Source organism: Anguilla rostrata, chromosome 8, assembly GCF_018555375.3.
Source record: "Anguilla rostrata isolate EN2019 chromosome 8, ASM1855537v3, whole genome shotgun sequence".
Taxonomy (NCBI): domain Eukaryota; kingdom Metazoa; phylum Chordata; class Actinopteri; order Anguilliformes; family Anguillidae; genus Anguilla; species Anguilla rostrata.
In genome coordinates, this window is record NC_057940.1 from 7,433,714 (window position 1) to 7,461,528 (window position 27,815).

General features: G+C 39.7%; 2 protein-coding genes across 18 annotated transcripts in view; both read right to left on the reverse strand.

Moving 5' to 3' along the window:
• The window catches only part of LOC135260703 (obscurin-like), an 80,353-nt gene that overhangs the window by 18,346 nt on the left and 34,192 nt on the right, over positions 1-27,815 (reverse strand). The gene's annotated exons all lie outside the window — the stretch shown is intronic.
• On the reverse strand, positions 9,554-26,778 carry LOC135260706 (uncharacterized). Of its 3 annotated transcripts, none has more exons than XM_064346164.1 (4): positions 26,026-26,482; positions 23,668-23,988; positions 22,719-23,042; positions 9,554-10,089 (listed from the first exon to the last, which is right to left on the reverse strand). In XM_064346164.1, exons 1-4 carry the CDS (start codon positions 26,213-26,215, stop codon positions 9,737-9,739), a joined length of 1,188 nt encoding a protein of 395 aa, XP_064202234.1. In that variant the 5' UTR covers positions 26,216-26,482; the 3' UTR covers positions 9,554-9,736. The 3 variants fall into 3 exon arrangements, 2 of the variants coding, with proteins under 2 accessions (XP_064202234.1, XP_064202235.1); XM_064346165.1 differs by lacking the exon at positions 9,554-10,089 and adding an exon at positions 21,239-21,562 and having other exon boundaries at positions 26,026-26,364; XR_010331731.1 differs by lacking the exons at positions 9,554-10,089; positions 22,719-23,042; positions 23,668-23,988 and adding an exon at positions 14,874-14,984 and having other exon boundaries at positions 26,026-26,778.

Consider the following 27,815-nt stretch of genomic DNA (forward strand, 5'->3'; position numbering starts at 1 on the left):
TTGCTGAAGACACCCCTGTGAAGCAAGCCTTGAAGTACTCATTGCAGAAGGGATTATGATTCTGCCATAATATCAATAAATGCTGCATGTAGTTTAATGTATCAAAATAATCTAATGAGAAATAGATAAAGGAAATTAAAGGTTTAAAACAGAACCTCTTATCAAAACTCACTGTGCAAACCTAAGGTTAAACTTCCGCTCAACCTTGGCGCAGATGTAATGTGACTCATTCTATAATGATGATTTTTATTCTGCATGTTTGTGCAATGAAACAAATACATTTACTGTAAAGTTACATAAAACTCATAGAGCCCTTGTGTCATCCCGTACTTGACATGCTGTGGGCAAATGTGGTCCAATTTACCTTTCACTGTCAGTCTGATGTTTTTGTGTTGTCCATCTGCTTCACAACTGTATGTACCCCCATCTGACAGAGTGAGATCTGAGAGATGGAGAGACACGTTTCCTGGGGTGTCAGAAATAATCACCCGGTCTTTGAATCGGTCGTTCACTGTATTAGGATATGACCAAAGCGTGATATCGGAAAAACCTGAAGAAAAATTCCATCTGGCAGTGCTCAGTGTTGGCTGTCCCTCAGTGCAGTAGCAAGGCAGGACCACGGATCCTCTTGTGTACCCAGTGACCTCTGTGCTCGCATATAGAGAACAACCTGCAACAGAGAGTGACTTATTATGAGTCTCCTGTATGGGGATTGATTCATTGAAATTCTTTCTTTTTTTTGAAGATCATTTAAAAATACATGTGGCCACTCTGAGCAGAGATACCCCAAATACCAAAAGAATTTGAAGGAATAAAACACTATAAAGCAAAGGGCTTATTTCCATTGTGGTCCGTTAAGACCTGGTGGCAGTATAGCACAATGGTCAGGGAAATAGGCATGTATGCCACTCTGGGCAATAATGTCTCCAAAATGTCATATAAATGAAATATAAACATGTTTGAAATAATTACAAATCACCATTCCTTCATTAGGTAGTTGGCACTTTGGGTTTTTAAAGAGTTCAAATGCATTTTGTTCACAACTATTTACAATTAGTATAGGAACACTCCTTCCATATTAGATAAATATCTTTATCCAGAACAGATTAAGTAGTGTTCATAGATATGAGTTAAAAGTTTAAAAAATGTTTCTTTACTCTAAAATCAGAAGTTTTTCCATGAATTTCATGGTTTTGTCATGGAGTTAGGAGCATGAGTTTAACCCGTTTCGGATTTAAATGTCCGCTGGGGTAAATATATATTTTGTAATATATATTTCATATTTTGCACTATACTGTCAGGGTTCGGAGTAAGGACCCAAGTGCAGAGTGTAAAAAAAAAAAAACACTAAGCTCAAAAGTAAAGTTTAAACAAAGACTTTAGTTAAAAAAAAGGAAAATAGAACAAACAAAAGTCCACGAGGGGCATTTCACAAAAACTTTTTTAAAAGCAGGGAACTCGAAAAACTTGAATAACAGATACGCAACGAGGCAGAACATGAGCAGAAACACACAGGCAGTATACAGGCAGAAACACATGGGCAGAAACACACGGGCTGATAACAACGGGCAGAAACACAAGGAACCAGCACCCGACTCAGGGAAACAAAGAACTTAAATAGACAGAAGGCTAACAAGACACAGGAGGGCACAATTCACAATCACACCAGAGAGGGAAGGGAGAACGAGACACGAGCAAAGACAATGATTGAATAATTGAAAAACAATAATTCAATTAAACACCAAAGAGGGAGAACGAACTGAAACACAAAACTGAAGTGCCGCCATCTGGCGGCCAATAAAAGGAAATTCAGAAACTGGGCAGAATCCTGACATACACATTTCCAAATAAACAATCACTTCAGGTTCAAATCAGCCAATTACACTGTTTTCAGTCATGCACAGTTTTATGTACAGGCTCTTTAAATGCAGTCACAATCTAATAATTGATACTTACAAGCCCACAAGGGAACACAGTGTTTTTTTTTCCTATATTGACAACTACACTCTGTTTAACACAGGAAAATGAGAGCAGGCTTAGCTGTGAAATGAAGCTCTTGGAAAGCATCAATGGGTCAGATAAAATGATCAACTCACCTGAGATCATGTGAATCAGACTGCTGACCAGCCAGACACACACCAGCATGGTTTTCAGTGTCAACTTTCCAACCGAATATAGACACAGAAGATTCAGTTGCACGGATCCAAACTGCCTCTCTATAGAAATGTGAAGTGTTTGCTTCTGCACAAAACTATCTAAGCTAATGCTAATTTTTTTCAGTGACATGCAGTATGACTCACATTTCCTGCCCCTGCGTGAATCTTAAAATTAGAAGTACCACAAACAGTACATGTGAAAAAGCAGAAATAAAGGCCATCCTCTGCTGTCCTCTGAAAATAATTAAAAGTCCCAAATCCTGGCTTGGGCCTTTCTGTGTGGAGTTTGCATGTCCTCCCCGTATCCGCATTGGTTTTCCTCCGGGTACTTCGAAGGAAAAGTATGACACCCCTGATAAAAATTGGCTGTCTAAAATAAACACTACAGGTAATGGGTTGTATGCTCAAAAAAGCTGAAAAATGACATTATTTTGTACTAAAGAGAGGGAAAAAAAGATTTTTAACTAATAATATACATTTTCTTAATTATTTTTCTAATATCCAACAGAGATTAATCTGCATTGACCGTATTGAATCTGCTACTTTTGCCATGTTCATTTTAGTCTTAGGGCACTGTGTTGTGGCTTTCTATGGCCTTCTGTTTCACTATGGTGAAACAGGAAACCAATGTTTCACTTGCTGTTTTGCTCTCAGATGAAACATGATAAAGGCTTGTTCATGTTAACTTGTTCACATTTACAAGTCAATAAATGCTTACAAACCAATACAAAAAACAAAAAAACACAGCAAAAACACCACTCACTGTTAGGTCAATAATTAAGTCCTTTTGAATCACTGGAGCAGTGATAAACCAGCCTGGTGGAGGATGAATAAAAATCCAAGGACCACAGCTGGAGATCTATTTAACACGGTTGCATCTTGGGGACAGAGTCTCCAAATATATAATCAGAAGCGTTTGCCATGCCTATAGGCTTTACCAAATGGTTGCCAATCACCAAATTATGGCCAATCAGAGAATATAAACCTATGTAACACAACATCTAAAAACCTTTTTTATCCTTCCACAGTATGAAAGAAGCGTTTTCTACGGTGGCTCTACAAAAACATGCAGCCCTGAGGTGCAGATGCAACATACAAAAACAAAAACCTGCATACAGTGCACTGTTGCACTTCAGGGCTGCACGTTTTTGTTTTTGTATGTTTGTGTTTTGCACCCCAGGGCTGCTCTTTTTTGTTTTTGCATTTTCTTTTTGTATTTGTGTTTTGCACTTCAGGGCTGCATGTTTTTGTTTTTGTATGTTGCATCTGCACCTCAGGACCACTCCTTTCTGTTTTTGTATGTTGCATCTGCACCTCTGGGCCGAAAATTTTTGTTTTTGCGTTTTCTTTTTCTTTTTGTGTTTTACACTTCAGGGCCAATGTAGTTTTCACATGCTTTTTATCCTTCCCCATTTTCAAACCACAGAACCTCGCTTGTGCTCCAGCTAAAAATATAAACCTCGAGATGATGCAGTTTAGTTAAAAACGTTTACTTTCTTCCTCTCAGTATGAAGTGCAATGCTTGATGGGCAATGACTGCACCACCAGTGGAATTAGCCACCAAACGGCCACAATTTCAACTACTATCTACTGCACCCCGATCTCTGGCACTTAGGAGTGAACGGAGAGCAGCACACTCTAAAAAAAACCCTTTCCTTTAACCTTTAAACTGTTCTATCCGACTCTCCCTTTGTTGCTTAGGCCACTTGCACTTGAATCACTTCATCCATCGTGGCGCAGAATAACAGGCCACCTCAACCCCACCACAAGCGAGAGAAAATGCAAACCAAATCATTTCTGGTGTTTTCAGTGTTTCATCTTCATTTTTTTTTTTAACATTTACATTTACATTTGATCGAAAGCTGTAGCCCATTAAGATTTAAGCACTTAAAAAAAAAAAAAACTATTCAGCCTTCCACAGTATGTAAATATTTGCAGAAAGAAGCGTTTTCACATGTTTTCTGCGTTTATCCTTTAAAAAAAATTTTTTTTTATTTTATTTCTCCTTTTTCATCTCAGAGGGTTTCCCTTTCCTGCTAGACAGTGTGCCAGGAGGCAAAGGAGCAAAATTCATGCATCACGGAGTCAGATTAGCGTAGCCACTGGTTTGTGTCTCCCTGCCTTCCTTTCGCTATTTTTCACTGAGACATGCGCGATCTGTCACACCTCAGACTGACAGTCTGGCCCAGATATGCCCTTAGTGTTCACTGAGAAAAGTGGGATTCCTGCTCTTTTGGAAAGGGCATCCCTTTTTTGCATCTTTTCAAAGGAGGATTTTAGCGGACAGCTAATCAGGTCTGGCCCTGTTATATGGTGGTAGTTCTCAACTGTGTTTCCTGCCTGAACACATATAAATAGATGTTGGTTTGGCATCCAGTTTCATTGCACTTGTGTGTGGTTATTACGGAACATATATCAAATACAATGGTATACAAGTCTATCCAGTAACTTGACAAAAACATGAATTGTTCATATAAAATGTTTGTGAAAGAAATGAAAAAAAAAAAAACCCAAAAAACAAAACCATGCAGCTCAACAAAACTGAAGAAAAACAAGAAAGCATTTAATTTGTTCTTTCGACCATGGCCCTTAGAAGAATACATTGGCAAGGGTTGCAATACAGGCAAATCTTTTTCTTTATAATGATATCTGTAGGAAGCACCTAATTCAAGCCTTTTTCAACACTATGTGAGGGATGGTTTACTTATTTGATAGAATGCAAGTGTTAACTACTTTACTGATATAGTGTGCTTGAATTCAACATTTAAAGGGGTGTGCATTCACCTATTCAATGAACTCTCAGTTCAATCAACAATATTCTTCTCAAATGTTCCAATATTTGAAACTTTGAATATTTTACACATTGGATTTGGTGCTGTTGACCATCGAGGATACCATAAAACACTATGAAGCCAAGGGCTTATTTCCATTCTGGTCTGTTAAGACCTGGTGGCAGTATAGCACAATGCTCAGGGAAATAGGCATGTATGCCACTCTGGACAATAATGTCTCCAAAATGTCATATAAATGTAATATAAACCTGTTTGAAATAAGTACAAATCACCATTCGTTCATTAGGTAGTTGGCACTTTGGGTTTTTAATTAATTAAAATGCATTTTGTTTGCAACTATTTACAATTAGTATAGGAACAGTGCTAAGCAACTAAGTGCATACCTTAGCTCTAACGGTATCCTTGAAGTGTTCCAATCAGGGTTTCGACCCCACCACAGCACAGAAACAGCACTTATCAAGGTTACAAATGATTTACTACTGTCAGCCGACCGTATATGTGTCGGATCTTGTATCCCTCGACCTGAGTGCAGCTTTTGACACAATTGATCATGGAATTGTACTGGAGTGGACAGACTCCAGACCTGTGTTGTCCACTTCATGGACAGGCACTTGCATGGTTTGGGCAGATACGCATGGGCAGAACCACACGGGCAGAAACACACAGGCAGAAACACACGGGCAGAAACACACGGGCAGATACGCATGGGCAGAACCACACAGGCTAAATATATATATAGCAATGACATGCAGTATGAGTCACATTTCCTGCCCCTGTGTGAATCCCAAAATTAAAAGTCCCACAAACAGTACATGTGAAAAAGCAGAAATAAAGGCCATCCTCTGCTGTCGTCTGAAAATAATTAAAAGTCGCAAATCCTGGCCTGGGCCTTTCTGTGTGGAGTTTGCATGTCCTCCCCGTGTCCGCATTGGTTTTCCTCCGGGTACTTCGAAGGAAAAGTATGTGACACCCCTGATAAAAATTGGCTGTCTAAAATGAACACTACAGGTAATGGGTTGTATGCTCAAAAAAGCTGAAAAATTATATTATTTTTATTTAAAGATTTTTAACTAATAATATACATTTTCTTAATTATTCTTCTAAAATCCAACAGAGATTATATTGCATTGACCGTATTGAATCTGATACTTTTGCCAGGTTCATGTTAATCTTAGGGGACTGTGTTGTGGCTTTCTCTGGCCTTCTGTTTCACTATGGTGAAACAGGAAACCTATGTTTCACTCACTGTTTTGCTCTCAGATGAAACAAGATAAAGGCTTGTTCATGATCACTTGTTAATGTTCACAAGGTTTGTTCATGTTCACAAGTCAATAAATGCTTACAAACCAATACAAAAAATAAAAAATAAAAAAACATAGAAAACACCACTTGCCGTTAGGTCAATAATTAAGTCCTTTTGAATCACTGTAGCAGTGGTAAACCAGCCTGGTGGAGGATGAATAAAAATCTAAGGACCACAGCTGGAGATCTATTAAACATGGTTGCATCTTGGGGACAAAGTCTCCAAATATATAATCAGAAGCCATTGCCATGCCTATAGGCTTTACCAAATGGTTGCCAATCACCATATTATGGCCAATCAGAGAATATAAGCCTATGTAACGCAACATCTAAAAACCTTTTTAGCCTTCCACAGTATGTAAATATTTGCAGAAAGAAGCATTTTCTATGGTGGCTCTGAAGTGCAAAACACAAAAACAAAAAGAAAATGCAAAAACAAAAAGGAGCAGCCCTGAGGTGCAGATGCACATACAAAAACAAAAAGGAGTGGTCCTGAGGTGCAGATGCAACATACAGAAACAAAAAGGAGCAGCCCTGAGGTGCAAAACACAAACATACAAAAACTAGCAGCCCTGAGGTGCAAAACACAAACATACAAAAACTAGCAGCCCTGAGGTGCAGATACAAGATACAAAAACAAAAACTAGTAGCCCCGAAGTGCAAAACAGAAACATTCAACAACAAGCAGCCCCGAGGTGCAAATGCAACATACAAAACAAAAACTAGTAGCCCAGAAGTGCAGCAGTGCACTTCGGGGCTACTAGTTATTGTTTTTGGATGTTAAATCTGCACCTCAGGGCTGCACGTTTTTGTTTTTGTATGTTCGTGTTTTGCACCTCAGGGCTGCTAGTTGTTGTATGTTTGTGTTTTGCACCTCAGGGCTGCTCCTTTTTGTTTTTGCATTTTCTTTTTGTATTTGTGTTTTGCACCTCAGGCCTGCTCCTTTTTGCTTTTGCATTTTCTTTTTGTATTTGTGTTTTTCACTTCTGGGCTGAAAGTTTTGTTTTTGCATTTTCTTTTTGTATTTGTGTTTTGTACTTCAGGGCTGCATGCTTTTGTTTTTGTATGTTGCATCTGCACCTCAGGACCACTCCTTTTTGTTTTTGTATGTTGCATCTGCACCTCTGGGCTGAAAGTTTTTGTTTTTGCATTTTATTTTTGTTTTTGTGTTTTGCACTTCAGAGCCACTGCAGTTTTCACATGCTTTTTATCCTTCCCCATTTTCAAACCACAGAACCTCGCTTGTGCTCCAGCTAAAAATATAAACCTCGAGATGATGCAGTTTAGTTAAGAACGTTTTCTTCCTTCCTCTCAGCATGAAGTGCAATGCTTGATGGGCAATGACGGCACCACCAGTGGAAGAAGCCACCAAACTGCCACAATTTCAACTACTATCTACTGCACCCCGATCTCTGGCTCTTAGGAGTGAACGGAGAGCAGCACATTCAAAAAAAACCCTTTCCTTTAACCTTTAAACTGTTCTATCCGACTCTCCCTTTGTTGCTTAGACCACTTGCACTTGAATCACTTTGTCCATCGTGCCGCAGAATAACAGGCCACCTCAACCCCACCACAAGCGAGAGAAAATGCAAACCAAATCATTCCTGGTGTTTTCAGTGTTTCATCTTCATTTTTTTTTTTTTAACATTTACATTTACATTTGATCGAAAGCTGTAGCCCATTAAGATTTAAGTACTTTTTTAAAAAAAAGAACCTATTCAGCCTTCCACAGTATGTAAATATTTCCAGAAAGAAGCGTTTTCACGTTTTCAGCATTTATCCTTTAAAAAAAAAAATGTTTTTTTAATTTCTCCTTTTTCCTCTCAGAGGGTTTCCCCTTCCTGCTGGAAAGTGTGCCAGGAGGCAAAGGAGCAAAATTCATGCTTCATGGAGTCAGTTCAGTGTAGCCACTGGTTGGTGTCTCCCTGCCTTCCTTTCGTTATTTTTCACTGAGACATGCACAATCTGTCCCACCCCAGACTGACAGACTGGCCCAGATATGCCCCAAAGTGTTCACTGGGGAAAGTGGAATAATTCCTGCTCTTTTGGAAAGGGCATCCCTTTTTTGCGACTTTTCAAAGGAGGATTTTAGCGGATAGCTAATCAGGTCAGACTCTGTTATATGGCGGTAGCTCTCAACTATGATTCCTGCCTGAACACATATAAATAGATGTTGGTTTGGCATCCAGTTTCATTGCACTTGTGTGTGGTTATTACGGAACATATATCAAATACAATGGTATACATGTCTATCCAGTCACTTGGCAAAAACATTAATTGTGTATATAAAATGTTTGTGAAAGAAATGACACTGTGGAGAAAAAAAAAAAAATGATGGGGTATGCTGACCATGCAGCTCAACAAAACTGTAGAAAAACAAGACAGCATTTCATTTGTCTTTCGACCATGGCCCTTAGAAGAATACATTGGCAAGGGTTGCAATACTGGCAAAACTTTTTCTTTATAATGATATCTGTAGGAAGCACCTAATTCAAGCCTTTTGCAACACTATGTGAGGGATGGTTGACTTATTTGATAGAATGCGAGTGTTAACTACTTTACTGATATAGTGTGCTTGAATTCAACGAACTCTCAGTTCAATCAACAACATTCTTCTGAAATGTTCCAATATTTGAAAATTAATCTTAGTGTAAATTTTACAAATTCGATTTGGTGCTGTTGAGCATGGAGGATACCATTTGCATAGGTATGATGCGTGTTTGTTTAACCACATGTGTTTCACATTAAGTTCTCTCATCGCTTTTAGGTTCATTCATCTACCTGTGAAAAAAATAAAGAAATATAGAAAATCTTCCTGATCTGAGGCCCCTGGTCTCATACAGCTGCCATTGTAGAGGCCACATCTGACCAATCTTCCCCATACTTCTCTGTAGCTTCATCAGTGTGGAAACATTGTTACACACATTTTATGATCGAATATGGTTGTACGCATGTTTCATGAATGAAACTACGCAATGTTCTTATCAAGTGAATGATCCAAAACACTAAAGAAAATCCACATCGAAATAGCTGAAAAAAAGAAAAAAAAGTGTTGGAGTGGTCTAGTCAGTCCTAACTTGAACCCAACAGAGATGCTGGGGCTGTATCAGAAACGAGAAGTTCATGCTCAAAACCACAAATTTGTCTGAATTAAAGCAGTTCTGCAAATAGTGGGGTAAAATTCCTCCATAGCTAGTGAAAGACTGATATCAACTTATAGGAAGCATTTGGTTGCAGTTATTATTGCTGAAGGTAAAAAAGGAGACTGTTTTGAAGAAAAGTGATGTCAGATTATTTCGGAAATAAAACTCATTTTTGTGTGTTTATTCTGGGTAAAAAATCAATAGAAATGTGTAGGTCTCCTATTCAATACTCTTGTACAATATAACTGGGAAAGGCCCAGAAAATTTCCATTCACGTACAACACCACAGCCAAATATGTCCCACCCATAGAATGTTGTCATTTGAAGGGTTCCCACAGCCCATTTACATTTTTAAACACAACTCATCAAATCTATGTATAACTGCGAGACTAATGTCTCTGTGGTTTCCATCTGCTTCACACCTGTATGTACCCCCATCTGACAGAGTGAGATCTGAAAGGCGGAGAGACAGGTTTCCTGGGGAAATGGAGTCCAAAACCTGCACTCTATGTTTGTAACGATCGTTGACACTGCGAGGACTTTGAGAAAATATAACACTTCTTTGGCCTCCTGGATGTGCAGTCCATATGATGCGTTCAGGTTTCCTCTGCACTTCAGTACAGGCACAGGACAGGATAACTGGGTCTCCTGTGAAACTAGTGATGTGTACGGGTTCAGAATCAGACAGAACACACCCTGCAAAAAGAGAGAGAGAGAGAGAGAGAGAGAGAGAGAGAGGTGGGATTAGGAGATATAAGCATGCCTGATTGGATGTCTCACCTAGGCCCTCCCACACCTTCAGTTTTATAGCTTGAAGTCATATGGTTCACAATTTATAAGATGTGATTGGCAATAATTATGACAATAATTACAGTGATAATGACTTGAGTTTGAGAAATTGAGTACAGAATTCCAGTTACAATATGTTGGTTAGTTGTTGCTGAAGACACCGCTGTGAAGCAAGCCTTGAAGTACTCAAACATTGCAGAAGGGATGTTGTACTTGATTCTGCCATAATATCAATAAATGCTGCATGCCGTTTAATGTATCAAAATAATCTAATGAGAAATAGATAAAGGAAATTTAAGGTTTAAAACAGAACCTCTTATCAAAACTCACTGTGCAAACCTAAGATTAAACTTCCGCTCAACTTTGGCGCAGAAGTAATGTGACTCATTCTATAATGATGATTTTTATTCTGCATGTTTGTGCAATGAAACAAATAAATTTACTGTAAAGTAACATAAAATTCATAGAGCCCTTGTGTCACCCAGTGTCACCCCGTACTTGACATGCTATGGGCAAATGTGGTCAAATTTACCTTTCACTGTGAGAAAGATGTCTCTGATGTGCCCATCTGCTTCACACCTGTAAAATCTCTCATCTGACAGAGTGAGATCTAAGAGACGGAGAGACAGGTTTCCAGGGGTGGCAGAAATAGTCACCCGGTCTTTGTAGCGGTCGTTCACTGTATTAGGATATGACCAAAGCGTGATATCGGAAACATGTGAAAAAAAAAACCCATCTGGCGTAGTTCGGTGTTGACTGTCCCGTGCAGTAGCAAGGCAGGACCACGGAGCCTCTTGTGTACCCAGTGACCTCTGTGGGTGCAGATAGAGAACAGCCTGCAACAGAGAGTGACTTATGAGTCTCCTGTATGGGGATTGATTAATTTAAATTCTTTCTTTTCTTTGAGTTCAAAGTTTAAAAAATGTGCTTCTTTACTCTAAAATCAGAAGTTTTTCCATGAATTTCAGGGTTTTGTCATGGAGCATGAGATTAACCCCTTTTTGGATTTTAATGCCTGCTGGGGTAAATATGTATTTTGTAATATAAATTTGATATTTTGCACTATACAGTCAGGGTCTGGGGTAAGAACCCAAGAGCAGAGTGTAAAAAAACACTAAGCTCAAAAGGAGAGTTTAAACAAAGATTTTACTTAAAAAAAAAAAAAAAAAAAGGAAAACAGAACAAGCAAAAGTCCACGAGGGGCATTTAACGAAAATTAAGAAAAAAAGGAGGGAACTCGAAAAACTTGAATAACAGAGATACGCAACAAGGCAGAACACGAGCAGAAACACACAGGAAGTACACAGGCAGGTATACGAGCCAAAACACACACACGGGCAGATACACGCGGGGAGAAACGCACGGGCAGAAACACACGGGCTGATACGCACGGGCAGAAACACAAGGAACCAGCACCCGAGTCAGGGAAGCAAAGAACTTAAATAGACAGAAGGCTAACAAGACACAGGAGGGCACAATTCACAATCACACCAGAGAGGGAAGGAAGATCAAGTCACGAGGAAAAACAATAATTGAATAATTGAAAACAATAATATAATTAAACACCAAAGAGGGAGAACGAACTGAAACACAAAACTGAAGTGCCGACATCTGGCGGCCAATAAAAGGAAAAACAGAAACTGAGCAGAATCCTGACATGTACATTTTCAAAGAAACAATCACTTCAGGTTCAAATCAGTCAAGTACACTGTTTTCAGTCATGCACAGTTTTATGTACAGGCTCTTTAAATGCAGTCCCAATCTAATAATTAATACTTACAAGCCCACAAGGGAACACAGTGTATTCTCCCTATATTGAAAACTACACTCAATTTAACACAAAAAAATGAGAGCAGGCTTAGCAGTTGAGCATGATACCCAGAAGACAGTGCATCATTCTCTCTTTACCTCTATGGCACTATAGATAGCACTTAGACACACGGCTGTAACTGCAAGCTTATATTTAAGGTTTGAGTGAAGCTCTTTGAAAGCATCAGTGGGTCAGATAAAATGATCAACTCACCTGAGATCATGTGAATCAGACTGCTGACCAGCCAGACACATACCAGCATGGTTTTCAGTGTCAACATTCCAACCAAATATACACACAGAAGATTCAGTTACACTGATCCAAACTGCCTCTCTATGGAAGTGTGAAGTGTTTGCTTCGGCACAAAACTATCTAAGTTAATGCTAATTCTTTTCAAAGACATGCAGTATGAGTCACATTTCCTGCCCCATGTGTGAATCCTAAAATGAGAAATACCACAAACAGTACATGGGAAAAAGCAGAAATAAAGGCCATCCTCTGCTCTCCTCTGAAAATAATTAAAAGTCCCAAATCCTGGCCTGGGCCTTTCTGTGTGGAGTTTGTCCTTCCCATGTCTGCATTGATTTTCCTCCGGGTACTTCGAAGGAAAAGTATGACACCCCTGATAAATATTGGCTGTCTAAAATAAACACTACGGGTAATGGGCTGTATGCTCAAAAAAGCTGAAAAATTATATTATTTTTATTTAGTTAAAGATTTTTAACTAATAATATACATTTTCTTAATTATTCTTCTAAAATCCAACAGAGATTATATTGCATTGACCGTATTGAATCATATTGAATACTTTTTCCAAGTTCATGTTAATCTTAGGGGACTGTGTTGTGGCTTTCTATGGCCTTCTGTTTCACTATGGCGAAACAGGAAACCAATGTTTCACTTGCTGTTTTGCTCTCAGATGAAACAAGATAAAGGCTTGTTCATGTTCACTTGTTCATGTTCACAAGGTTTGTTCATGTTCACAAGGTTTGTTCATGTTCACAAGTCAATAAATGTATACAAACCAATACAAAAATAAAATAAAAAAACATAGAAAACACCACTCGCCATTAGGTCAATAATTAAGTCCTTTTGAATCACTGGAGCAGTGATAAACCAGCCTGGTGGAGGATGAATAAAAATCCAAGGACCACAGCTGGAGATCTATTAAACATGGTTGCATCTTGGGGACAGAGTCTCCAAATATATAATAAGAAGCCATTGCCATGACTATAGGCTTTACCAAATGGTTGCCAATCACCAAATTATGGCCAATCAGAGAATATAAGCCTATGTAACGCAGCATCTAATCATCTCCCTTTCTTTATCTCACAGTACTACCTTCCATACCCCTTCCTTCCTTATCCTTCTGTTCCGGCTTCAGGGTGGCTCACTCTTCTGAGGCACCCCATCTCTCCTTTACTCAAGCGTTAGCTGAAGCATCTTCCCTCGCTTCTGTCCTAATCCTTCTGGAACTTTCTGTAGCTTTTGACAATATAGACCACCAGCTCCTACTCTCTCTCGACTCTGCACCTTTTCTGGGGCACAGTTCTGACGCAAATTTAGTTTTATTCATCTGGACTCTCCTCTAGGGTTTCCTGGGATGGTAGCTTAACTCATCTCATAAAAAACACGTTTTCAACGTACAAAAATGCCGAGTTACTCAAAAGTATTGATATCAAAATAACGCCAAGTTACGGTACTACAAACAATATAGGCTATCTTGCCTCACCTAAATTACATAAGATGTATTTCAAAGCAGTGCTACCCAATATTTCCTCAATTCTTTCAAGTCACTTGGCCCTGTGTGTATAAGCATGCACTACATGGACAGGCCAAACATATGTGTGGATGGCTCTCTCACAGTCAAGATTGATTGACTAGGCGTGTATATGTCCAATTTGTATTGGTATGTATGTATTTCGCTGCCCAGCCTTTCTGTTGCGTGAATGATAGTATGTTTCTTGGTATAAGTGTGTGTTTGTGAATGTGAATGTAAGATGCAGCCAGGGAAATGTCCCTATGCAGATAAAGAAGTTCTCTATGTATGTATGTACAATATGTGTTTTACATGCAGTATTTATTGTACGTAGCAAATATACAATAACTTGTACATGTACTCAAGTTCAGTTCAGAAGCAAGTATAAACATGTTTTCTGGAGAAATATGCTTCCTGCAGTTACTCACCAGCAGTTTTCTACATGAATTTCTATGTTCCATGAGGCAATTCGAAAAAGTTTTAAACACAACTGGTCAAATTTCTGTATTAACGTGAGACTGATGTCTCTGTGTTGTCCATCTGCTTCACACCTGTATGTAGCCCCATCTGACAAAGTGAGATCTGAGAGACGGAGAGACAGGTTTCAGCAGTTACAACACGGTTAGTTGTTGCTGAAGACACCCCTGTGAAGCAAGCCTTGAAGTACTCAAACATTGCAGAAGAGATGTTGTACTTGATTCTGCCGTAATATCAATAAATGCTGCATGCAGATTAATGTATCAAAATAATCAAATGAGAAATAGATAAAGGAAATTTAAGGTTTAAAACACCTCTTATCAAAACTCACTGTGCAAACCTAAGATTAAACTTCCGCTCAACTTCGGTGCAGAAGTAATGTGACTCATTTTATAATGATGATTTTTATTCTGCATGTTTGTGCAATGACATGCTATGGGCAAATGTGGTCAAATGTACCTTTCACTGTGAGTCTGATGCCTTAGTAATTCCCATCTGCTTCACAACTGTATCTTCCCCCATCTGACAGAGTGAGATCTGAGAGACAGGTTTCCAGAGGTGGCAGAAATATTCACCCGGTATTTGTAGCGATCGTTCAGTGTATTAGGACACGGCCAAAGTTCGATATATGAACTATCTTGAAGAAAAAACCATCTGGCATTGTTTGTGTTGGCTGTCCCTCAGTGCAGTAGCAAGGCAAGACCACGGAGCCTCTTGTGTACCCAGTGACCTCTGTGGGTGCAGATAGAGAACAGCCTGCAACAGAGAGTGACTTATTTTGAGTGTGTTTGAGTTCTTTTCTTTGAAGATCATTTGAAAATACATGTGGCCACTCTGAGCAGAGATGCCCCAAATACCAAAAGAATGTGAAGGAATAAAACACTATAAAGCCAAGGGCTTATTTCCATTGTGGTCCGTTAAGACCTGGTGGCTGTATAGCACAATGGTCAGGGAAATTGGCATGTATGCCACTCTGGACAATAATGTCTCCAAAATGTTTTATACATGTAATATAAACATGTTTGAAATAAGTACAAATCACCATTCGTTCATTAGGTAGTTGGCACTTTGGGTTTTTAATGAGTTAAAATGCATTTTGTTTGCAACTATTTACAATTAGTATAGGAAAAGTGCTAAGCAACTAAGTGCATAACTTAGCTCTAACGGTATCCTTGAAGTGTTCCAATCAGGGTTTCGACCCCACCACAGCACAGAAACAGCACTTATCAAGGTTACAAATGATTTACTACTGTCAGCCGACCGTAACTGTATCGGTTCTTGTACCCCTCGACCTGAGTTCAACTTTTGACATAATTGATCATGGAATTCTACTGGAGTGGACAGACTCCAGACCTGTGTTGGACTTCATGGACAGGCACTCGCATGGTTTGGGCAGATACGCATGGGCAGAAACACACGGGCAGATACGCACGGGCAGATACACACGGGCAGATACGCATGGGCAGATACCATGGGCAGAACCACATGGGCAGATACACACAGGCAGAAACACACGGGTAGATACACGGGCAGAAACGCACAGGCAGATACACACGGGCAGAAACACACGGGCAGATACGCATGGGCAGAAACGCACGGGCAGAAACACGGGCAGAAACGCACAGGCAGATACACACGGGCAGAAACGCACAGGCAGATACACACGGGCAGAAACGCACAGGCAGATACACACGGGCAGAAACACACAGGCAGAAACACACAGGCAGAAACACACGGGCAGAAACGCACGGGCAGAAACGCACGGGCAGATACGCACGGGCAGAAACGCACGGGCAGAAACGCACGGGCAGATACGCATGGGCAGAAACGCACAGGCTAAATATATATATAGCAGTGACATGCAGTATGAGTCACATTTCCTGCCCCTGTGTGAATCCTAAAATTAGAAGTACCACAAACAGTACATGTGAAAAAGCAGAAATAAAGGCCATCCTCTGCTGTCCTCTGAATATAATTAAAAGTCCCAAATCCTGGCCTGGGCCTTTCTGTGTGGAGTTTGCATGTCCTCTCCGTGTCCGCATTGGTTTTCCTCCAGGTACTTCGAAGGAAAAGTGTGACACCCCTGATAAAAATTGGCTGTCTAAAATAAACACTACAGGTAATGGGTTGTATGCTCAAAAAAGCTGAAAAATTATATTATTTTGTACTAAAGAAAATATGTTTAATTAATAATATACATTTTCTTAATTATTCTTCTAAAATCCAACAGAGATTATATTGCATTGACCGTATTGAATCTGCTACTTTTGCCAGGTTCATGTTAATCTTAGGGGACAGTGTTGTGGCTTTCTATGGCCTTCTGTTTCACTATGGTGAAACAGGAAACCTATGTTTCACTCACTGTTTTGCTCTTAGATGAAACAAGATAAAGGCTTGTTCATGATCACTTGTTAATGTTCACAAGGTTTCTTCATGTTTACAAGTCCATAAATGCTTACAAACCAATACAAAAAATAAAAAATAAAAAAACATAGAAAACACCACTTGCCGTTAGGTCAATAATTAAGTCCTTTTGAATCACTGGAGCAGTGGTAAACCAGCCTGGTGGAGGATGAATAAAAATCCAAGGACCACAGCTGGAGATCTATTAAACATGGTTGCATCTTGGGGACAAAGTCTCCAAATATATAATCAGAAGCCATTGCCATGACTATAGGCTTTACTAAATGGTTGCCAATCACCATATTATGGCCAATCAGAGAATATAAACCTATGTAACGCAGCATCTAAAAACCTTATTAGCCTTCCACGGTATGTAAATATTTCCAAAAAGAAGCGTTTTCTACGGTGGCTCTGAATTGCAAAAAACAAAAACAAAAAGAAAACGCAAAAACAAAAACTTTCGGCCGTGAGGTACAGATGCAACATACAAAAACAAAAAGGAGTGGCCCTGAGGTGCAGATGCAACATACAAGAATAAAAACATGCAGACCCGAAGTGCAAAACACAAATTCAAAAAGAAAATGCAAAAACAAAACTTTCAGCCCTGAGGTGCAAAACACAAAGGAGCAGCCCTGAGGTGCAGAACACAAACATACACAAACTAGCAGCCCTGAGGTGCAGATACAAGATACAACAACAAAAACTAGTAGCCCCGAAATGCAAAACAGAAACATGCAACAACAAGCAGCCCCGAGGTGCAGATGCAACATACAAGAACAAAAACTAGTAGCCCAGAAGTGCACTTCGGGGCTACTAGTTTTTGTTTTTGTATGTTGCATCTGCACCTCAGGGCTGCACATTTTTGTTTTTGTATGTTTGTGTTTTGCACCTCAGGGCTGCTAGTTTTTGTATGTTTGTGTTTTGCACCTCAGGGCTGCTCCTTTTTGTTTTTGCATTTTCTTTTTGTATTTGTGTTTTGCACTTCAGGGCTGAAAGTTTTGTTTTTGCATTTTCTTTTTGTATTTGTGTTTTGCACTTCAGGGCTGCATATTTTTGTTTTTGTATGTTGCATCTGCACCTCAGGACCACTCCTTTTTGGTTTTGTATGTTTGTGTTTTGCACCTCAGGGCTGCTAGTTTTTGTATGTTTGTGTTCTGCACCTCAGAGCTGCTCCTTTTTGCTTTTGCATTTTCTTTTTGTATTTGTGTTTTGCGCCTCAGGGCTGCTCCTTTTTGCTTTTGCATTTTCTTTTTGTATTTGTGTTTTGCACTTCAGGGCTGAAAGTTTTGTTTTTGCATTTTCTTTTTGTATTTGTGTTTTGTACTTCAGGGCTGCATGTTTTTGTTTTTGTATGTTGCATCTGCACCTCAGGACCACTCCTTTTTGTTTTTGTATGTTGCATCTGCACCTCAGGACCACTCCTTTTTGTTTTTGTATGTTGCATCTGCACCTCTGGGTCGAAAGTTTTTGTTTTTCCGTTTTCTTTTTGTTTTTGTGTTTTGCACTTCAGAGCCACTGTAGTTTTCACATGCTTTTTATCCTTCCCCATTTTCAAACCACAGAACCTCGCTTGTGCTCCAGCTAAAAATATAAACCTCGAGATGATGCAGTTTAGTTTAAAACGTTTACTTTCTTCCTCTCACCATGAAGTGCAATGCTTGTTGGGCAATGACTGCACCACCAGTGGAAGAAGCCACCAAACGGGCACAATTTCAACTACTGCACCCCGATCTCTGGCACTTAGGAGTGAACGGAGAGCAGCACACTCTAAAAAACCCCTTTCCTTTAACCTTTAAACTGTTCTATCCGACTCTTCCTTTGTTGCTTAGGCCACTTGCACTTGAATCACTTTGTCCGTCGTGCCGCAAAATAACAGGCCACCTCATCACCACCACAAGCGAGAGAAAACGAAAACCAAATAATTTCTGGTGTTTTCAGTGTTTCATCTTCATTTTTTTTTTTTACATTTACATTTGATCGAAACCTGTAGCCCATTAAGATTAAAGCACTTAAAAAAAAAAAAAAAACGTATTCAGCCTTTCACAGTATGTAAATATTTGCACAAAGAAGCGTTTTCACGTTTTCAGCGTTTATCCTTTAAAAAAAAAATCATTTTTTAAATTTCTCCTTTTTCCTCTCAGAGGGTTTTCCCTTCCTGCTAGAAAGTGTGCCAGGAGGCAAAGGAGCAAAATTCATGCATCACGGAGTCAGATTAGCGTAGCCACTTGTTGGTGTCTCCCTGCCTTTCGCTATTTTTCACTGAGACATGTGCGATCTGTCACACCTCAGACTGACAGTCTGGCCCAGATATGCCCCAAAGTGTTCACTGGGGAAAGTGGAATAATTCCTGCTCTTTTGAAAAGGGCATCCCTTTTTTGCGTCTTTTTAAAGGAGGATTTTAGTGGATAGCTAATCAGGCCTGACCCTGTTATATGGTGGTAGTACTCAACTGTGTTTCCTGCCTGAACACAGATGTTGGTTTGGCATCCGGTTTCATTGCACTTGTGTGTGGTTATTACGGAACATATATCAAATACAATGGTATACAAGTCTATCCAGTAACTTGGCAAATACATTAATTGTTCATATAAAATGTTTGTGAAAAAAATGAAAAAAAAAAAACCACGCAGCTCAACAAAACCTTCGACCATGGCCCTTAGAGGAATACATTGGCAAGGGTTGCAATACAGGCAAATCTTTTTCTTTATAATGATATCTGTAGGAAGCACCTAATTCAAGCCTTTTTCAATACTATGTGAGGGATGGTTTACTTATTTGATAGAATGCAAGTCTTAACTACCTTACTGATATATTGTGCTTGAATTCAGCATTTAAAGGGGTGTGCTTTGACCGATTCAATGAACTCTCAGTTCAATCAACAATATTCTTCTCAAATGTTCCAATATTTGAAAATTTTAGTGTAAATTTTACAAATTGGATTTGGTGCTGTTGACCATCGAGGATACCATTTGCATAGGTATGATGCGTGTTTGTTTTTCACCACATGTGTTTGTTTACTTATGGGTGTGACTGTTTGGGAGGGTTTCAGTGGGGAGGTGAATAATGAGAAATTCACCAGCTACCTACTAAAAAGTAGTAGCTGCCTAGAGGCCTGAGTGGCCTAGTCAGTCCTGACTTGAATCCAACAGAGATGCTGGGGCTGTATTAGACGTTCACGCTCGAAACCACTATTTTGTCTGAATTAAACCCTAGGACTCAAAATGGTTTTTGGCCGTTCATTTTGTTAGTTTTTTTTTTTTTTTTTACTGTTTTTTTACATGATAAATACAAAGAAGCCGCAAGTATTATATATAAAGCTTATTTTGAATTTGAATTTGAGAGAGAGAGAGAGAGAGAGATGGAGGTGGGATTAGGAGATATAAGCATGCCTGATTGGATGTCTCACCTAGCCCTCCCAAACCTTCAGCTTAATAGTTTTAAGTTATATGTAAGTGCTTAATGTTAAATGTGCTCAGCTAATTTGCATTGGCATAGTATCATCGTTTGCACGCTTCAAGTGATTAATGGAAAAGAAACAGCCAACTAACAGGCATTTATTATAAGCACACACCACTTTGGTATGTATAGTAGGTTATTTGCTTTGTAAAAGCTTTCCTCATTGATTTGGACATTACCACAGCTCACTTAACGGTCAGTTACGAAGCTGCTTGTGTGTCAATGTTTGCGCACTTTTTTCATAAATAAAGCCCCATGCTTCATAATCTGAGGATGTGGCTGGTCTCACATTATCATAGGGAAACTGTTTCCTTGATTAACATTAGTATGTGCATTTCTGGAACAATATTGTGAGCTTGTCAGCAAACATAATCTCCATCACAAGCTTATTTGCTGGTAGCTTGCTAACCAACTTGGGTAGCCTACTCGTCCAGCTAATGAGCAAACCAGCCAATATACCTTCTGAAATAAAAATGGAACAAATGCATTGGTATTAGTGATTTTCTGTCTTCATATAAACAATTTCATACATTAAATAATAAGCTAGTTATCCATGCTATAATTCCATTCCATTGTTGCACATATGATAATATAAAGAAATACTACAGCATCAATACACATACATTTTAAATGCAAAATTTTATCATTACGAATATTAATAATCACAGGTTTTTGCAAGTTAAACTAACATCATGCTATAACGCAGTGCACCTAGAAGTACTCAGATGCAAAATACAAAATATAGAATTTTATCCTGATCCTATATACTTTTCATGATTCACAAAAGAGATTTACAAACACATTGTTTACATTAAAATAAATGATCTCTTTGCTACAGATGGTGTGGGGGCGACGTAGCTCAGGAGGTAAGAGCGGTTGTCTGGCAGCCGGAGGTAATTTCTCCCAACGAGTTGATTGGTACCTTGCATGGCAGCCTTTCACCGTTGGTGTGTGTGAGTGTGTGTGTGTGAAAGGGTGAATGAGAGGCATCAATATTGTAAAGCGCTTTAGATAAAAGTGCTATATAAATGCAGTCCATTTACCATTACCATTTGTGTGTGCATATGTGAATGTTTTTTGTGTGTGTACGAGGTGTATTTCCATAAATATGATGACATTCCAAATTTAATGGCAGCATATTCTGTGGAGTCTTCACTTTGATTTTGGATGTTTGTATTTTTCCACTTTTATACTATAAACAACAGTAGAATATGTCACTGAATCAGCATTCTTCTCCTCCTCCTGCTCCCCGGTCCCCATCTCTTGTTCTTCTCTGGATTCCACATGTGCATTTTTCCTGGATCTAACTCTGCAGTAAAATAACACAGCCCCACACACTGCGACTGCGGCAACAACAGCAATGGTCGCGTACAAGATGGAGTTTTTCAAGTCTTCAGAGATCTCCGTTTTGGGGGGTGGCTTGCTTCCACGTGTGGATGTGTGCTTGGTTATGGCTGGAGACTGGGTTGGGACATCTACAAAATAAAACCATTGTCAATTTCTTCAGAAGCACAGCAAGGAAATGTTTATTTTTTTAACAACTGGCCAGTATAGAGGTCCTGTGGTATTGCTGGCGCACATTTCAAGTTGTGGGTAAGACCAGGTTCTTAGCACCAGACTGTGCTGAAATATCACTGTGCAGTGTTTGAAAAAATTAACACCGCAAAAGACAAATCCTGCTGTGGTTCCACACACCCAACGCAAACGTCAAAAAACGAGGATGAAAATAGCAACTTTGGAAAAATATCATTTTATGTACGTTCATGTATACAACATGTGCCATTTACTCCGATTCCATTAGAACTGTTTGCCGACATTATGCACCATAAAATAAGGCTCTGGTACAGTGCTGATGCACGGGGTCACCACCAGGGACTTTGGGGCCCCATGATCCTGGGCCACCCTATCACTGTACAGTTACTGCACAGTTTTTTGAGGGCCTCTTTCGGTCAGGGCCCTTGGAATTGTCTTAAACTCCGCCCACACGTAAGGCGCCCCTGGTGGTACACATTGGGTATTTTGGGTTGCTGCTGCCGTAGTTACTGCCAGCAGCACACCAGGTGCAAGCAGGCCTCAGTCTGCCATCAGTGAGCGGTAATGCAGATGATGCAGGTAATGCAGGTGAGTACACTGATAGAGGACATTAGCATCAGCACCAGCACTCTCTATAGGTCAGACTGCAGGCAGTAAAGCATAACTCCATCAGTACTACTGGTGACTCAAAAGCAGAAAGGGAAAACATATGAAGAAAATATATCTATCATGGGAGCGTAGTCCAGAGAGCTGTCATTGCAGTCACTGTGAGCTTGGACTATCAGTACAGAGGCACCTCTGTGTCAAGGTGTTTTATAATTGTGGGAAAACGGTGTGTTCCACCGCTGAAATAAACCTTGCTTATATTTCTCAGAGATAACGAAAGAACTTTTCATCTGGTAGCTAAAGGTGAGAGAACCATGTTGTTGTTGTCTCCTTAACAGAGCATCTTAAATAAGAAACAATCATGCCATGGTCAAATATGTCCCACCCACCCAGTTCACCTGCAGCCAATGGGGCATCAATCTATGAGAGCTTATATAATGTTGTCATTTGAAGATTTCACACAACTCATTATAGTTTTAAGGATAAATTTACCTTTCAGTGCGAGACTTATGTCTCTGTGTTGTCCATCTGCTTCACACCTGTATGTCCCCCCATCTGACAGAGTGAGATCTGAGAGACGGAGAGACAGGTTTCCAGGGGAAATGGAGTCGAACACCTGCACTCTGTGTTTGTAGCGATCGTTGACACCGGGAGGACTTTGTGGAAATATAACAGTGCTTTGGCCTCCTGGGTGTACAGTCCATTTGACCAGTTCAGGTTTCCTCTGCACATTAGTACAGGCACAGGGCAGGACAACTGAGTCTCCTGTGAACCCAGTGATGTGTACGGGTTCAGAATCAGACAGAACACAGCCTTCTGTGAGAGAGAAAGAGAGAGAGAGAGAGAGGAATATGGGGGTGGGATTAGGAGATATAAGCATGCCTGATTGGATGTGTCACCTAGGCCCTCTCACACGTCCAGTTTAATAGTTTTAAGTCATATGGTTCACAATTTACAAGATACAATAGGCAATAATTATGACAATAATTACAGTGGTAATGATTTGAGTTTGAGAGATATGAGTACAGAATTCCAGTTACAACACGTTGGTTAGTTGTTGCTGAAGACACCCCTGTGAAGCAAGGCTTCAAGTACTCAAACATTGCAGATGGGATACTGTACTTGATTCTGACATAATATCAATAAATGCTGCATGCAGTTTAATGTATCAAAATAATCTAATGAGAAATTGATAAAGTGAATTTAAGGTTTAAAACAGAACCTCTTATCAAAGCTCACTCTGCAAACCTAAGATAAAACTTCCGCTCAACCTTGGCGCAGAAGTAATGTGACTCATTCTATAATGATGATTTTTATTCTGCATGTTTGTGCAATGAAATAAATACATTTATTGTAAAATTACATAAAACTCATAGAGCCCTTGTGTCACCCAGTGTCACCCCGTCGTTGACATGCTATGGGCAAATGTGGTCAAATGTACCTTTCACTGTGAGTCTGATGTCTCTGTGGTTCCCATCTGCTTTACATCTGTATGGTCCCCCATCTGACAGAGTGAGATCTGAGAGACGGAGAGACAGGTTTCCAGGGGAAATGGAGTCCAACACCTGCACTCTGTGTTTGTAGCGATCGTTGACACTGGGAGGATTTTGTGAAAATATAACAGTGCTTTGGTCTCTTGGATATGCAGTCCATTCGACCGATTCTGGTTTCCTCTGCACATCAGTACAGGCACAGGGCAGGACGACTGAGTCTCCTGTGAACCCAGTGATGTGTATGGGTTCAGAATCAGACAGAACGCACGCTGCAGAGAGAGAGAGAGAGAGAGGTGGGATTAGGAGATATAAGCATGCCTGATTGGATGTCTCACCTAGGCCCTCCCACACCTTCAGTTTAATAGTTTGAAGTCATATGGTTCACAATTTACAAGATACAATAGGCAATAATTATGACAATAATTACAGTGGTAATGATTTGAGTTTGAGAGATATGAGTACAGAATTCTAGTTACAACACGTTGGTTAGTTGTTGCTGAAGACACCCCTGTGAAGCAAGGCTTGAAGTACTCAAACATTGCAGAAGGGATGTTGTACTTGATTCTGCCATAATATCAATAAATGCTGCATGCCGTTTAATGTATCAAAATAATCTAATGAGAAATAGATAAAGGAAATTTAAGGTTTAAAACAGAACCTCTTATCAAAACTCACTGTGCAAACCTAAGATTAAACTTCCGCTCAACCTTGGAGCAGAAGTAATGTGACTCATTCTATAATGATGATTTTTATTCTGCATGTTTGTGCAATGAAACAAATACATTTATTGTAAAATTACATAAAACTCATAGAGCCCTTGTGTCACCCAGTGTCACCCCGTCCTTGACATGCTATGGGCAAATGTGGTCAAACATACCTATCACCGTGAGAAAGATGTCTGTATAGTACCCATCTGCTTCACACCAGTATGTACCCTCATCTGACAGAGTGAGATCTGAGAGACGGACAGACAGGTTTCCAGGGGAAATGGAGTCCAACACCTGCACTCTGTGTTTGTAGTGATCGTTGACACTGGGAGGACTTTGTGGAAATATAACAGTGCTTTGGCCTCCTTTGTTTGCAGCCCATTTGAACTGTTCAGGTTTCCTCTGCACATCAGTACAGGCACAGGGCAGGACGACTGAGTCTCCTGTGAACCCAGTGATGGGTATGGTTCCAGAATTAGGCAGAACACACCCTGCAGAGAGAGGGAGAGGGGAGAGAGAGAGAGAGAGAGAGAGGTGGGATTAGGAGATATAAGCATGCCTGATTGGATGTCTCACCTAGGCCCTCCCACACTTCAGTTTAATAGTTGAAGTCATATGGTTCACATTTATAAGATGAATTGCAATAATTATGACAATAATTACAGTGATATGACTTGAGTTTGAAGATTTATACAGAATTCCAGTTACACACGTTGATTGCTTGTTGCTGAAGACACCCTGTGAAGCAAGCCTTGAAGTACTCAACATTGCAAAGGGATGTTGTACTTGATTATTCCATAATATCAATAAATGCTGCATGCAGTTTAATGTATCAAAATAATCTAATGAGAAATAGATAAAGGAAATTTAAGGTTTAAAACAGAACCTCTTATCAAAACTTACTGTGCAAACCTAAGATTAAACTTCCGCTCAACCTTGGCGCAGAAGTAATGGGCAGATACACACGGCAGAAACACAAGGAACCAGCACCCGAGTCAGAGAAACAAAGAAGTTAAATAGACAGAAGCCTAACAAGACACAGGAGGGCACAATTCACAATCACACCAGAGAGGGAAGGGAGAACGAGACACAAGCAAAAACAATGACTGAATAATTGAAAACAATAATACAATTAAACACCAAAGAGGGAGAACGAACTGAAACACAAAACTGAAGTGCCGCCATCTGGCGGCCAATAAAAGGAAAATCAGAAACTGGGCAGAATCTTGACATATACATTTCCAAAGATACAATCACTTCAGGTTCAAATCAGTCAAGTACACTGTTTTCAGTCATGCACAGTCTTATGTACAGGCTCTTTAAATGCAATCACAATCTAATAATTGATACTTACAAGCCCACAAGGGAACACAGTGTTTTTTTCCCCTATATTGAAAACTACACTCAGTTTTACACAAGAAAAAGACAGCAGGCTTAGCAGTTGAGAATGATACCCAGAAGTCTGTGCCTCATTCTCTCTTTACCTCTATGGCACTATAGATAGCACTTAGACACACGGCTGTAACTGCAAGCTTATATTTAAGGTTTGAGTGAAGCTCTTGGAAAGCATCAATGGGTAAGATAAAATGATCAACTCACCTGAGATCATGTGAATCAGACTGCTGACCAGCCAGACACACACCAGCATGGTTTTCAGTGTCAACTTTCCAACCGAATATACACACAGAAGATTCAGTTGCACTGATCCAAACTGCCTCTCTATGGAAGTGTGAAGTGTTTGCTTCTGCACAAAACTATCTAAGCTAATGCTAATTTTTTTCAGTGACATGCAGTATGACTCACATTTCCTGGCCCTGCGTGAATCTTAAAATTAGAAGTACCACAAACAGTACATGTGAAAAAGCAGAAATAAAGGCCGTCCTCTGCTGTCCTCTGAAAATAATTAAAAGTCCCAAATCCTGGCCTGGGCCTTTCTGTGTGGAGTTTGCATGTCCTCCCGTATCCGCATTGGTTTTCCTCCAGGTACTTTGAAGGAAAAGTATGACGCCCCTGATAAAAATTGGCTGTCTAAAATAAACACTACAGGTAATGGGTTGTATGCTCAAAAAAGCTGAAAAATGATATTATTTTGTACTAAAGAGAGGGGCAAAAGGATTTTTTACTAATAATATACATTTTCTTAATTATTCTTCTAAAATCCAACTGAGATTCATCTGCATTGACCGTATTGAATCTGCTACTTTTGCCCGGTTCATGTTAATCTTAGGGCACTGTGTTGTGGCTTTCTATGGCCTTCTGTTTCACTATGGTGAAACAGGAAACCAATGTTTCACTTGCTGTTTTGCTCTCAGATGAAACAAGATAAAGGCTTGTTCATGTTCACTTGTTCATGTTCACAAGTCAATAAATGCTTACAAACCAATACAAAAAATAAAAAATAAAAACATAGAAAACACCATTCGCCGTTAGATCAATAATTAAGTCCTTTTGAATCACTGGAGCAGCGATAAACCAGCCTGGTGGAGGATGAATAAAAATCCAAGGACCACAGCTGGAGATCTATCAAGCATGGTTGCATTTTGTGGACAGTCTCTCCAAATATATAATCAGAAGCCATTGCCATGCCTATAGGCTTTACCAAATGGTTGCCAATCACCAAATTGGCCAATCAGAGAATATAAGCCTTTGTAATGCAGCATCTGCAGTATGTTGCATCTGCACCTCTGGGCCGAAAGTTTTTGTTTTTGCGTTTTCTTTTTGTTTTTGTGTTTTGCACTTCAGAGCCACTGTAGTTTTCACATGCTTATTATCCTTCCCCATTTTCAAACCACAGAACCTCGCTTGTGCTCCAGCTAAAAATATAAATATCGAGATGATGCAGTTTAGTTAAGAACGTTTACTTTCTTCCTCTCAGCATGAAGTGCAATGCTTGTTGGGCAATGACTGCACCACCAGTGGAACAAGCCACTAAATGGCCACAATTTAAACTACTGCACCCCGATCTCTGGCACTTAGGAGTGAACGGAGAGCAGCACACTCTAAATAAAACCCTTTCCTTTATCCTTTAAACTGTTCTAACCAACTCTCCCTTTGTTGCTTAGGCCACTTGCACTTGAATCACTTTGTCCATCGTGCCGCAGAATAACAGGCCACCTCAACCCCACCACAAGCGAGAGAAAGCGCAAACCAAATAATTCCTGGTGTTTTCAGTGTTTCAGCTTCATTTTTTTTTTTAACATATACATTTACATTTGATTGAAAGCTGTAGCCCATTAAGATTAAAGCAATTAACAAAAAAAAAAACCTATTCAGCCTTCCACAGTATGTTAATATTTAAAGTGTTTTTGCATGTTTTCTGCTTTTATCCTTTAAAAAAAAAATCATTTTTTTAATTTCTCCTTTTTCCTCTCAGAGGGTTTCCCCTTCCT

Excerpts from the sequence above, each read along its gene's own strand:
- LOC135260706 (XM_064346164.1), bottom strand. The coding sequence starts at position 26,215 with ATGTCACTGAAAAAAATTAGCATTAGCTTAGATAGTTTTGTGCAGAAG. Across the intron at positions 23,043-23,667 it reads CATCAGACTCACAGTGAAAG|AAGGCTGTGTTCTGTCTGAT; the intron begins GTACATTTGACC and ends TCTCTCTCACAG. Across the intron at positions 10,090-22,718 it reads CATAAGTCTCGCACTGAAAG|GGTGTGTTCTGTCTGATTCT; the intron begins GTAAATTTATCC and ends CTCTTTTTGCAG.